The sequence below is a fragment of the Ictalurus furcatus genome, chromosome 18 (assembly GCF_023375685.1).
Source record: "Ictalurus furcatus strain D&B chromosome 18, Billie_1.0, whole genome shotgun sequence".
Lineage (NCBI taxonomy): Eukaryota > Metazoa > Chordata > Actinopteri > Siluriformes > Ictaluridae > Ictalurus > Ictalurus furcatus.
Genome location: NC_071272.1, coordinates 23,601,373 through 23,615,196, shown reverse-complemented (window position 1 = coordinate 23,615,196; position 13,824 = coordinate 23,601,373). Strand labels below are relative to the sequence as shown.

The window sequence follows — 13,824 nt, the reverse complement described above, 5'->3', positions numbered from 1 at the left end:
TCTTACAAAAGCTTCCTGTTACGTTACAGCTCCTGAAGTGCTGAGCGGAGGTCCGTACTGCCACGCTGCTGACTGGTGGTCACTCGGGATCCTACTCTACGCAATGGCTACTGGCAACGTGGAGTCATAAAGAAGGTCACTGACACATGTCACTGTGCAGGGACATTTACAGGTGTCCTGACTTGTATATGTGGAGCAATATACTTGAATTATAGTGGAAACCACAGTGGAGACCTATACATTTTTTACTAAAATATTCAATGGTTTTGGAGAAGCAGCACACAGGAAGTGATGTAATACCTTAGCTGTTTCCACAGAGTTACTCCATAATCTCTCTCTCTCTCTCAAAAAAAGATTGTTAGACTTGTTACCTGCTGGTACCAAGTCTACCTTTGGGTGACATTCTGCTAAAAACCACTGAATATATTTATAAAGGCCTTTTGCTTAATTTGCTCAATGCACCGTCTTTTTTGTTATGTTCATGTTTGTTACACCACAAATTTATATTTTAACTCATGTTTATTATTACAAAATCTGGTGGATCTACTCAATAAGCACACCAAATATAATGTAATAAATATTTCTATTATAGTATGCAATTTAGCGTAGGATCTCATGGCAATGTGTATTACCATGGATGAGGTTATTGTAACAGCAAAGAGGGACTAAATCTGGAATGGGATGTTCAACAAGCACATATAGGTGTGATGAACAGGTGTCCACAAACTTTTGGCTTTTACTGTATAAATAGCATAACACAAGCAAGAAGTGATATTTTGAGCTCAAACTTACAGGGAACGTGTACAGTTTTATTTAGAACAAAACCCTTTCAAGAACAAAAAGTACTGCAATTTTTCCCTCTACAAAACTTGTCTTTAAATGATCAAATATATATATCTATAATATTCAGAATGTAAAGATACTTTTGGGTCAAGCTGTTTCATAGACAAAGATAATTGTGTGTTTTGCATTTGCTTAGGATTTCAACAGATGAATATAATAAATAACTGTACCATATAATCCAACATATTTACTTGCCTCAAGTGTTTTTTCACTATTTCTCTCACCTGCACTGACACGTCAGAAATATTTTTCACTTACACACATTTGTAAATTTAAGCACTAGATGAGAGTGTAAGGCCTCATGGACAGGCTGGGGGGGGGGGGTTACTTAAAAAATATATTCTGTTACAGTTACAAATTACTTCATGAAAAATTTAATCAGTTACATAATCCAAGTATAACAATATGAAAGTATTGTAATCTGATTACGTTTGGATTACTTCAAGGTCACATATGTAAATAATGTCAGGAGAAAAGCAATATGATCGAGAATAATTTGATTTAGAGATTTTTTTACAGCTTAAAAACATGTTCGAGGTTTGGATTTGTTTTCCTTAATTAAATAAATAAATACATACATAAATAAAAGATCACTGTCCCTGATGCGGGTAACGTTACATCACAAAAGTTAGGGTGACCATATTCTGGTTTTCCAAAAAGAGGACACTTTTTTTTGGGGGGGGGGGGGGGGGCGGACTTATTGGTGTACACTGCAAAAGAAACACTATTAGCATCACATACATATATATAAATAAAACTGGTTTTACTGCCACGACCAGAAGGAGATAACCAGAACTATAATCAAAAAGCTGTCTATAAATTGTAATCCTGATAGTACTACCAAATTTTTGCATCCTGATTACGTAACGCTGTTACATGTAATCTGTTACTCCCCAACCCTCATCATGGAGGCCTTCATGGAGCAACCTGAGGATGAATCACCCCCCCCTTCAAGGTCATACCAACCCTAGCTTCAGTTGCATTACTTTAATATCACCCATTCATTCATTCATCCATCCACCCATTTAATATTAATATCATCCATTCAAAGAGAACCAACAGAGACCTTGATGGGAATTCAAATGCAGTTTTCAGAGTGTACCCTACATCAGAAATTCGAGCCATAATATAATATAGCAAGTCATCCCCACTGTCTACGTGCCTAAAGGACATACCTCAGATCCAGCGCACAACGCATACGTCGCGTGACGTAAGGACGTATAAGGGAACGCTTCATGAATATTTATCAAGGAGTTTTGTAAGCGGTCACGTTGCGGTGCGGCATTAGAACGCAGGTTGTGTCGGTCAGTGAACAGCATCTCTTCCACATCCTCCAGCTTTTACACTCCAACCAGGTAAGATATCGGTATATTTGTACGGTGGGTCGTTTCTAAACTTAATTAAAGCGCTAGCAAGATTTCTGCATGGCTAATTTGAATATAAATGCTAGACGTTTTATAATAATTATAAGTGAGTAGAGAGTATAGATTAATTTTGGCCTCAGTAAGGATTATTCGACTGGTGTTTCATTCAAATGTATGCGTTTTTGGGTTTTTTTTTATGTATCTTTAGTGATAAAATGTAATCGTGTGTGATACGAATGCTAGCAGTAACGTTAATCAAGTCAACAAGTGTAACTGCTCAGTAATGCAGATTTTGTGGATAACTGTGTAGTTTAGCTAATGAAGCAGGGATTATAAGGTGAAACATTTAATATTAATTATCTGTAGAAAAGCATCAAGGGGGTGAAATGTATCAACATCACTGACAACCTTGAACACGCTTTAGGACGTTATCCTCCTCCTCTTCCGCATTTTGGCCTCACGTACAGGAAAGATCATTAATAAAAAACGAATAGTTTAAATTCAATTCAACCCCACACTATTTTCAGTAATAAACATAAAAATTTTCACTCCTGGGTTTGATGGCTGTATGTATGGATGTGGAGGTTGGGGTTTAGGTGATGAGGTGTGTATGCCAAAGTGCACGTACGCATTTCCATCAGCAGTGGGAGGTGGTTAGCTTAGCCTGTTCGGAGTGGAAAAAAAAAAAAACGTTACCCGGAGGTTGAGTAATCTACCACGATGTTTAAAACCGGAAATAAAAATTACTAAAACCTTGGGTTTCTGGTCGAAGTTAACCATAGATGTCGTAACTTGCTTAACAAATTATTTAAAAAAAAAATAAATCTCAATTTCCCCAAGCCATCATTGAGAAACCATCGCAAAATGGCGTATACGGGGGAACGTCAACACTGCGCAGCAGAAACGCAGACACTGGGGTTCTGTAGGTATCAAATTAATAATGTTGTCTGCGTTGATGTGACGCATGGCGGATGCTCTGGTTTAATATCGTTGCTATAGTGCGTGTTTCTACAGAGTCCTACTGCGCATGTCATTACCTGTACATTTCACACTAATTCACCTTGATACAGTCTTAACCTCTGAGGAGTATTCTGTACTCGCTTGTATATTATTCAGTATTTATAACATCTTTGAAAAAGCTGTTTGGATGATCCGTGGCTTGTTGATGGTTGACACTACAAATACTGTTGTGTGTAAATAAAAAGAAAATAATAATAATAATAATAATAATTTAAAAAAAAAATCCCCTTTGTAATTATTCTATGGGGAGGTATTTTGTGCCAAAGAATGACTACTCAAATTACATTTACAGTGCAAACCCACATTTACAATTTCTTTTTCCATGTGTGCGCATGAGGTGATGCCATTTTCCATGCAACCTTAGAGATAATTTTTTTTCTTTTCTTTTGTCGTATTGGTATTTTGTGGCCTGTAATTAAAATTAAAAAGGGAAAAATTCATTTTCTTAATGAGTTGCAAAATGCATTTTGCATTTACATTAAACACCCACTCCCCTGGTAATTCAAGTGTGCGACATGTCCGTTCCCGGTGATTTAGTCACTCGGTCCCTGACACAAATATCATCCAGCTGATGTTGAAGGTGTTGATCAGGTAGGAGAACAGAGCTGGAGCTGCATCCTGCAAGGCGTTGGATCTTGTTTTATCCGGTCGGTGTCTGGCGTCTCCATCACGCTGATGGATGTGACCGGTCCAGGAGGAGGAGGAGATCTGAGAGTGATGCAGTGCAGAAACGTCTGAGCTTTTGTGTGTATATACAGTACGATAGTATGAATCTAAAATGGTAGGGAATTCTCAAAAAAAAAAACCCAGTGAATGCTTTATGATCTGTTGAAATATCATGTTCCTAAAAAATAAATAGTTATGACAGACCATAAACCAAAGCATGTAAAGATGTTGAATAAGGAATAAACACAATGAGGTGTGCTGTTCTAGGAAAATAAACAGCGACAGGGTGGGGTTATGCGGACTGACGTGAATCAGAGCCACACGGGAGTTAGATCTTCCTAAAACCATACATCCTAAAGTGTTTTATTTCTTTTATACCACATCGATTTGCCAATGATTACAATATTTACATTATTAACTAGCAAAGCGTGTTTTTTTTTAACTGTCAATAATTACAATTTAACACCATCAAACAGGTGAGTACCTGTTATCACTTGTGCTATAGCAGCTATAAGCAGTGGTTGCCTTTATAAGCTGTTTTTTCTTTTTCTCTCTTTCGAAGCTAATAAAAGAGGGGGGAAAAACTCTTAGCTTGTCTCGAGAGGAGAAACCTAAAAGCGCAAACTTCCGCAAATCCCTATTTCGGATGGGATTTGTTTAACAGAGGGGTGTCAGAGGGGGGCAAAACGTTTTCTTTTTTTTTCCAGGCAGAAATAAAATGGCGCCACAGGAAGAGCAGGTTTCTGGCGGGTTGTGTTTTCTACAAACCTGGATGTTTGCGTCAGGTTGTCATATGTTGGGGTTTCGTTCGCTAGACGTTGTCCGAGGAGTCGAAGACACGCTGGCTCTTATTTCATTCGACGTAGCCGATCTGGGCATGCATCGAGTCCTAGAGGAGCACCTGTGAATTAGAAAATTACTCCAAGACCTCATGTGCATTTTAATCCCATCTGGACAGAGCTTTAAGACTTTGCACTGACATCAGAGACTCCTTCCATAAATCTTAACAAAACGTCTCATTACAGAAACCTTCACCGTATGTACTGTTCTACAAAATGAATCCCTGCCTTCCGACCAATCAGATCTGGGAATTTATTTAAACTAGAACAAATCAAAATCGATTGTACTGAAGTATTTTCTTATCATCGATCCTGTATACAGTGAAGAACCCTGATTGTTTTTTTTGCCACACTGCCTTTAAAGCAGCATGCGAAACAGACGTTGGTCTTCTAAAAGATTTTAAAGTCGGTTAAGTTTTCAGTCATAACTGTTACTATGTAAATGACCTTTCATAAGGATGTATTTATAGGCAGATAGCACACCTGACAAAGGGACAGGAAACGATTCAGTGCTTAAAAAGAAAAACCTTAACCTAGGCAATACCAATAGAGCTCTCTAAAATGGTGTTTTAGAGGAAGTTCAAATCTGTAAACTCGCAATGGTCAGTAAATTAACGAGCTGTCTACGATTAAGTGATTCTTAACTTGACTGTTCCCTCAAAGTGGAGAGGATTTGCGTGCAAAAGCAAGTGACACTCTGTACAGAAGTTATGGTCCTGAAGTACTGAGTTGAAAGGAAATGGTTAAATCCTGGGCCACTTTAAAAATAATAATAAATTATCGTTATGATTTATACAAAGTGCTTTGGCCCAACATGAGCAGCGAACCGATTGTGTGGCACTGTGACTTCTTTTGAAAGATGCTGTGACTTCTTTTTCCCATAAGCTGCTGTTGGAGGTTGGCCAGGAGATTAGTGTTTCTCAAACACAGGATGCCTAGACGTGCTCCCTTATAGCCCTCGTGTATAGTGGTGAGGAACGAGACAGGGTTACCAAGGCTCAGGCTTTGTTTTTCAGTGGAAACCTTTCGGTTTGGCGAACAAAGCGGCTGATTGAGTGAGTGCAGTTTCTGCCTCTGTGAGAACATGAGACTCTTGCTGCTTACTTGTATATGATTTCATAGCGTATTAGCATGCGTGTGTGTGTGTGTATATGTGTGTATCTATCTATCTATCTATCTATCTGTCTATCTATCTCACATGACACACACACCATTCCCCCCCTCCCCCTATTTTGGTCTGATTCACTCAAAGCATTAAGTGGAGTGAGGTGTTTATCACGTCGCCGCTTCCCACAAGTTAAACAGTGCTGTTTGAGCTGGTCTGGTTGGACCCAGTCGGTGAGGGGGCGAGCAATCAGGAGAACGTGAGAGGAAGTTCAATGAAGTCTTGAGGGGGGGAAAAAGTGAGGTCTGGTGACTTATGATAAAAGTTCAGACTAATCCAAAACCGTATTAGTTTTGGATTAGGCTTGAAAAACTGGCTGTTTAAAATACATTAAAAAAAAAAAAAAAAAAAAGTTAGTAAGAGTGATGAGTTGCTAGATTTCTCACTGAGCATGTAGACCACTCTGAGTGATGTAATGAGCTCTGACAGCAAAGTTTAGACAAGCGTAAGTTCATAAACCCCTCTTTGGAAATCTCTGTGCTGCTCGTCAGAGGTTTATATAATCCAGAGGAGGAATTTAAACCATTTGCTACCTCAACACTTCTTCCAAAGCAGTGCAGAAATACATTGAGTCATTATCTCCTTTTTTTTTTTTTTCCTTTTCTTTTTACATCTCGGAGACAAAGAGCAGTGTAGCTAGAAGTCAAGTCCGATAGACATTATTGGCATATTTTTATATATATATATATATATATATATATATAATTAAATTTAAATGTTTGGATGGAAACACCAAATGTGAATAAAATCTCCAAAATTTGCACAAACTGCAATTGAAACACCTTTACTGAATAAATTTCTTGATGCGCATTAGTTCATTTCTTGATGCGTGACTTTGCCTCACCAAGTCATGTGATTTGGATCACATTTGGTTCAGAAACATAAAAATGGCCGAGAGAGAGGGGGAGAGGTACGTTTGGATAGACAACTTTCCCCGAAAGTGACTATTTTGTTCTCTTGATCACATGGGATGGAAGCAGTGCTTTTTATTCGCAAATATTTTATGCGATATTCCAATTTTTCACAGGTTAAATTTGCTGTTCAATATAGTGTTGCATGTTGCCATGCCAACGCACAGACTCACTAACAGCCCCTCCGCTAGTTAGCTGGTTCGCGGCGCATCGGGCCCACGCTGGTTTGTACATTCCCGCTAAAGGTCTGTCCAGTTTAACTTGCTTCCCTTCTTCCTTTTCGTCTTCCGAACACAAAAATTCATCAGTCCATCCAGAATTTTGCGGCTGCAGAAATTGACGCAAAATCAAGCGAACGCTGCACTATTCGGAGGAGCTTGCGATGATTTTATTTATTTATTTATTTATTCCCCGAAATTTTCCACGGGTCTGGGCTGAGACGCGTGACGTGACGTCATCACAACGCGCTTTCAGCGCTCTTCGGTTCACGTGCATCGAACGAGTACAGCTAAAAGTTCTTGTTTACCAACAAACATCTCGTGCGATTGCAGTTTCGCCAATGCAAGTAGTTTTCTGAAAAGATAAAAACTCCAAGTTGCATTGCAAATTTTGAAAAGAGCCACAACAAGATCAAGCGTTTTTGGCCGCAACAAACCCCAAGAAATCGTTATATATTCACGAAAAATGTGGTGTTTGCCATGACGTCTCATGGTGTTGCCAACTGTACCGTAGTAACAAGTTTCAACGTAACGGACTGTTGCTTGATGCGAACTCTCCGCTTGTCCAATCAAATTAGTGGATCTGAACTAACAGTTGTATAATTGATTTATGGTGACTTGCCATTTTAAATTGATGCACTCGATAATCTCTCTCTCGCTCTCTCTCTCTCTCTCTCTCGCTCTCTCTCTCTCTCTCTCTCAGGTTGTTTTGAGCAGTAGGCATCATGACGCACCAGTACCCAGCACTCAGCCCCGAGCAGAAGAAGGAGCTGCAGGAAATCGCCCAGCGCATCGTCGCGCCCGGCAAAGGCATCCTGGCTGCGGACGAGTCCACAGGTCTCACATAACTTCTCCGGTCCAAATTAGCGTCATCACCACCTAGGATACGACTGTTTTGATATGCATTAACAGCTAACCGTTATCAGTGTGCACATGAAATGTGTAGAAATGAAGCAATTATCAGCATCTTCTGTACTGAGCGGGCAGAAATTATATATGGACCACAGTGATCGTCCTTTTCCACGAAACTACAAACACAAATCTCTTTCGCATTTTAAATAATAGTATTTTCTATTTTTAAAAAATTATTTAAAATAGGGTGCGGCAAAGTTATTGGCACCCCAGTGAATGTTGCGCAACACTTTGAATTTGGATTTTCACAAATTCGGTATGAAGATCACGGTGTAAATGAAGTGTAGACTTCAAGGGGTTTAACAATAACATCTCATTAACTGTTTAGGAATTACAGGGTTTTTTTTTTTTTTGGGTAGGGTGGGGGTTTACAGTCCCTCCATTTTCAGAGGCGCAAAAGTAATTGGACAGTAATCGGACCAGGTGTGGCCTGTTTCCTCGTTATTTCGTGACAGATTAATGAGAGAAAAGGTCTAGAGTTGATTCCGAGCGTTGTATTTGCATTCGTAAGCTGTTCGTGGGAACTCTCAATATGCGGTCCAAGAGGTGTCTACGCAAGCGAAGGAGGCCATCATTAGGCTGGAAAAAAACAAAATGGACCTATCGGAGAAATAGCAGAAACTTAGCTCAGAAAAGTAGAAAAGTAGCTCAGTATTCAGAATAGAGCCTGTGAAAAAGGAGGCACTCTGTCCGTAATTCCTATACGGCTAATGCAGTATCGCTTCCTTTCGAATCCATTGTGGTGGTGTACAGAGGCGACGTGGCGAAAATTGTGTCGCTGTCCGAATACTTACGGACCTGACTGTATGTCGTAATAGTTACAACGGCTTGAGGTTTGCAGCAGTTCCTCTGGCATGAAGAAGTATATTTGTGGGTATGTGTGCAAACAGGAAGTATGGCCAAGCGCCTGAACCCCATCGGCGTTGAGAACACCGAGGAGAACCGCCGTCTGTATCGCCAGCTCCTCTTCACGGCCGATGAGCGCATAGACTCCTGCATTGGCGGCGTCATCTTCTTCCACGAGACCCTTTACCAGAACGCGGACGATGGCACTCCTTTCGCCAAGATGATCAAGGACAGGGGCATTGTCGTGGGCATTAAGGTATCTTCATTTATTGTGGTGGCTTTTTTTTTTTTATATTTATTTATTTATTTATTTATTTATTTATTTATTTATTTACACACACACACATAGGCCCCCCCCCTTGTCTTTGCAAACTCATGGAAGCCATGTATAAATAACACTGCCAGTGCACGATTAGGGTTGGGATTAGGGCTGGGATTAGGAGACTGTACATGGTGGCCATTGGAGTGAAATGCCAATGATTTATTAATAAAGACGTTCGACAATACGAGCAGAAGAGGGAATTTTCCATCAGCGCTTTTCAAGGTGCATTTCTCCTTTCACATGCAGCATTTATGGTAATAAATAAGTATTCAGACTGTTCAGGTTTTGAATTAAAGGTGATTTGAACTTTATTTCCCTCAAAATTGCAAGTTCTCGTCGAGTTCTTTTCTCGCAATCTTGACGTCCGCTTGACCTTCAGTGAGGTTCCAAAGAATGCACCGACGAAGCACCGATCATTTGGCTTCCGTGGATCAAACGGGCTTCCGTATAAACGTCCCTGTCGGCCCGATCTCTTCGAAAATGTGTGTGTGTAGGAAGTTCATGGAACCGCACAGAATTGTTCACCGCTCAAAGATTTCACAACTCGCTCTCGGTCTAATGTTAAAGAAGGTAAGCGAGAAGAGGCCAGGAGTCACTGGAAAAGAGTCTCCGGACGACCTGAAAGCAGCAGGAACAACAGTTTTACAGCTTTACAATCACCTCCGTTCCTACACCTCACACAACTGCTCTGCAAAAAAATGAAAAAGCACAGAAATGCATGTCTCAAACCGTTGAGACAAATCCGAACGATATACTCCATTCAAACGAAACTAAACATGTAGAAGTCTTTGGAAATCAGTCAGAAGGCATTCTTTTGGAGAACGTAAGGTGTCCGGGGTGGGGGGGGGGTGTCGGGGTGTTCATTTCCCCACTCTGTATCTTGGTAAGAATGCTACCTTTTTAGAAATGAATTTGATGTGTAATTTTTGAGTTCCAGTGTCGAAGACTGTGTTCTTCTCCCAATAGGTCGACAAAGGTGTCGTTCCTCTGGCGGGGACCAACGGTGAAACCACAACGCAGGGTAAAGACCTCGTTTATCGCAGTTACAAAACGGACGAACAGATTGCCAAAAAATCCAAATTATAGTTCTACCATATGGCTATAATTTGGTTTGCATAAGTATTTACACAAGTCGGTGCATCTTATTATAAAATTATTTCATATTTTTAAAAAAAAAAAAAATCTAGATTTGTGATCGCATAAAAGTATTTACTCCTGTTGTTGAGGAAACTTTGAAATTAGTTGGCTTGGTGGTTACAGCATCAAAGTTCTAGCTCTATCTAGCTCCTTTTCTGTAATGTTTCTATTCATTTAAAATCCAGAAGATGATCAGAATTTGAAAGGCAGACCCGGGGGGATCGTTTCGGCCCGCGGGCCGCATGTTTAACCCCCTCAATCGATGACGTCCGAACTGATTATTCCGTTTTGCGCGTGCAGGGTTGGACGGCCTGTCTGAACGCTGCGCCCAGTATAAGAAGGACGGCGCTGACTTCGCTAAGTGGCGTTGTGTGCTGAAGATCAGCGAGACCACTCCCTCCGAGTTGGCGATCATGGAGAACGCCAACGTCCTGGCTCGCTATGCAAGCATCTGCCAGCAGGTGAGCTCTGAAACAGCTCGTGCTCGCATTGCTCAGTGAGATTAGACGGTGAGATGTAGCTGTGTTCTCTCTCTGTTCCGTTTTGTAGAACGGCATCGTGCCCATCGTGGAGCCGGAGATCCTGCCTGACGGAGATCATGACCTCAAGCGTTGCCAGTACGTCACTGAGAAGGTAATAATCTCTTGACCTGTAATTGTCATTGTGTAAGTGGAATAAAACACTTTGTGACGTGCTGACGGTTTCCAGCAGCTGCACTGAACTTGGTGTTTCAAGGATCTGCTTGATCTTATTTGGAGCTCAACGGCGCCCCTAGTGTTCAGAAGATAACATCAACTCTAACTCTTGTGCTCCAGGTCCTTGCTGCCTGCTACAAGGCTCTGTCTGACCATCACGTCTACCTGGAGGGCACACTGCTCAAACCCAACATGGTGACTGCCGGACACTCCTGCCCCACCAAATTCTCCAATGAGGAGATCGCCATGGCAACAGTCACCGCCCTGCGCCGCACCGTTCCTCCAGCAGTCACAGGTAACGTATCGTAGAGTTCGCGTTGGACGATATCGGCTTTCATTCGGCACCTGCTAGCACGGCTAATCGATTTTTGCCTTTTCTCGCCCAGGCGTAACCTTCCTGTCTGGAGGACAGAGTGAAGAGGAGGCAACCGTCAACCTGAATGCCATCAACACCTGCCCCCTGACCAAGCCATGGGCGCTCACCTTCTCCTACGGCCGTGCTCTGCAGGCTTCAGCCCTGAACGCCTGGCGCGGGGTCAAGGGGAACACGAAAGCCGCCACCGAGGAGTTCATCAAGCGCGCCGAGGTTCGTTATAGAGTTTCCGCCTGCACTCGTCTGCTTATTACTACAGAATTAATCTAAAAGTTCGTGAAGTGACTCTCTGTTCAGTTGATTAAAAATAAAGACTCGTGTGTGTCTAAACTTTTAACCGTTAGTATCTGTCTTGTCCTATAGTTTAAGGTATTGACCGCTAATAAAATATGCAACAGCCATTCAATCTGATGTATAGTGAAGTGCGATGATTATTATTATTATTATTATTATTATTATTATTATTATTATTATTATTACTGTCTCGTAATGTTTCTGACTATTTGGTTCCTCCCCCTGCAGGCTAACGGCCTGGCCGCTAAGGGAAAGTACGTGTCCAGCGGAACTTCCGGCGCTGCGGGACAGTCTCTGTACGTGGCCAACCACGCCTACTAAACCTCCCCACCACCCTCGCCCCCGCTTTCTCCAGCTTCTGCCGACCAGTAGTATCTTCCACAGCAGCTTCCCTCTCCACGTCACCAGCCAATCACAGGCCTGCGCTGTCGTCTGTCTGTTCTCTCTGCAGGAGTCGTCGATAAAACGTCTTCTAGTCTTGTCTAGCTAAAAAAAAATTTCTTCAACACGTTAGGATGAGAGGTTGGAAAGCAGAACAAGGGGATTCTAAACGGTTCTATAATATTAATGAAATAGTGTTGCCTGCATGGCTGAATTATTAACACTCGATTTAAGTTGTATTATTTAATTTCATTTTGAAAACTTTTTGTTTTGTTTTTTTTTTCCCTTTTGGTTTGAAGTATTCAATCCCAAGACGCTCGCGCCAGGTCGTGTATTTCCCATGTCTCGTGTCATTCCTGTATTTGCTGTGGTTGTGAGCGCAGAACGGTGGAGAGCAAACACATTATCCATCCCAGACGTTGTGTGTCCCCGAAGCATTGCAGGCAGGTATGAGTAGAGTAAACGCTGGGCAGGAACATTCCTTCTGTGTGTGTGTGAGAGAAGAAATAGAGTGGCGCGTGTGTTTGTGTGTGTGTCAGTACTTCTGTGTGCATCACAACAGTTTAACGAACAATTGACTCTCGTACCAACAGAGGAACGTTGTTTAATATATAGTACAAAGGTTTAGTATTGCTCATCTGTTGTTTTGAAAATCATAGGATACTAACTATATTAGTTTGCTGTTTTGTGTCGTGTGCTTGAACGTACTACGCTCTCCCTCCATCTTTGTAGCGTAGCGATACAGAGACGGTGAAGTTTATTAGCTTAATACGCTGATGAGGACCTAACTGTATGGAGCGTTTCGAGGGGAGCGGTCACTGCTGATTTGGATAAACTGTGATGTTGTTGTGGTGTTCTTCTCTAAGCACTTGATGTCAAGCAGAAAAACATATATAAAATAAAGAGATTAAAATCCCCAGACATGTCTCCTCTGATTTAATAATGTGGATTGAAAATTGATGCTATTACAATACTTGAACTATTACAGGAGAATATTTGTCTCGAAATGGATTTCATTTGGACTGTACGTCACGAATCTATACAAAATGTCCCATCATTTTGGAGCAGGACTGGGAGGACGCTGCATGAGGATTCGTCACGGAATTAGTTGTGGTGTAACCGGTTGCACCTAATGGTCATGTAGTTAACTGAAGAGTCAGCTGGTGTGTAATTTAATTAAAGTGTCGGGTGACCTCAATGTGAATACTCCTGTTCCTGGAAGAGCATCACGAATACCAAGGAGCTCTCAAAACATCTCTGGGGACAAAGTATCCGTCAGGGTTTGTTTATTAAAAAGATCCCAAGCATCCTGAGGAACACCATTAAATCCATTTATTAAAAGACGGAAAGAATTTGGCACGTCCAGTTTAAAAAAACAAAAAAAAAAAAAACAGTGATCTGGTATAGTAAGGCATTACTTGGAGAAGCAACCACGAGGCTGAGGTTAACTCTGTAGGAACTGGAGAGATCCACAGCTTGGACAAGAGAAGCAGACCACAGGATGCTCCACAGGGAGAAAAGCCATGTTGGAGACCACTCCTATAGTTAAGCATGTAGAGAACGCGATGCTGCCTAAGAAGCACCATTCTTCTAAAGCATGGTGGTGGTGGTAGCATCACCCCCCTTCCTTTTGTAAAGGCAACTTGTAAGGCATGCGAGGAGATCGGGGCAGTGTAAAGCGATGGAATGTAAATTTGGAGCCATTGGAAATGCTGATGGATGAACTGATCGAATTTCTATTTGATAATTAGAACCGCTTCATACGGGCTAGCTTCAGAATCATCGCGCAAAACAGGGGACGTAAATCACCTTATTTCTTTTGAAAAACTGGGTGACTA

At 41.4% G+C, this 13,824-nt stretch overlaps 1 protein-coding gene across 2 annotated transcripts; it reads left to right on the top strand.

Annotated features, from left to right (window-relative positions):
• The first annotated feature begins 2,095 nt into the window (after window positions 1–2,095).
• aldocb (aldolase C, fructose-bisphosphate, b) lies at window positions 2,096–12,905 on the top strand. Of its 2 annotated transcripts, none has more exons than XM_053649053.1 (9): window positions 2,096–2,198; window positions 7,730–7,863; window positions 8,829–9,040; window positions 10,073–10,127; window positions 10,544–10,704; window positions 10,793–10,876; window positions 11,059–11,233; window positions 11,325–11,524; window positions 11,834–12,905. In XM_053649053.1, exons 2-9 carry the CDS (start codon window positions 7,752–7,754, stop codon window positions 11,924–11,926), a joined length of 1,092 nt encoding a protein of 363 aa, XP_053505028.1. In that variant the 5' UTR covers window positions 2,096–2,198; window positions 7,730–7,751; the 3' UTR covers window positions 11,927–12,905. The 2 variants fall into 2 exon arrangements, with proteins under 2 accessions (XP_053505028.1, XP_053505029.1); XM_053649054.1 differs by lacking the exon at window positions 2,096–2,198 and adding an exon at window positions 6,657–7,053.
• The last annotated feature ends 919 nt before the right edge of the window (window positions 12,906–13,824 follow it).

Bases quoted from the DNA above. Each gene is read 5' to 3' on its own strand.
- aldocb (XM_053649053.1), top strand. From the start codon at position 7,752: ATGACGCACCAGTACCCAGCACTCAGCCCCGAGCAGAAGAAGGAGCTG. The intron at 10,705-10,792 runs GTGAGCTCTGAA...TCCGTTTTGTAG, and splicing joins ATGCAAGCATCTGCCAGCAG to AACGGCATCGTGCCCATCGT. The intron at 10,877-11,058 runs GTAATAATCTCT...CTTGTGCTCCAG, and splicing joins GCCAGTACGTCACTGAGAAG to GTCCTTGCTGCCTGCTACAA.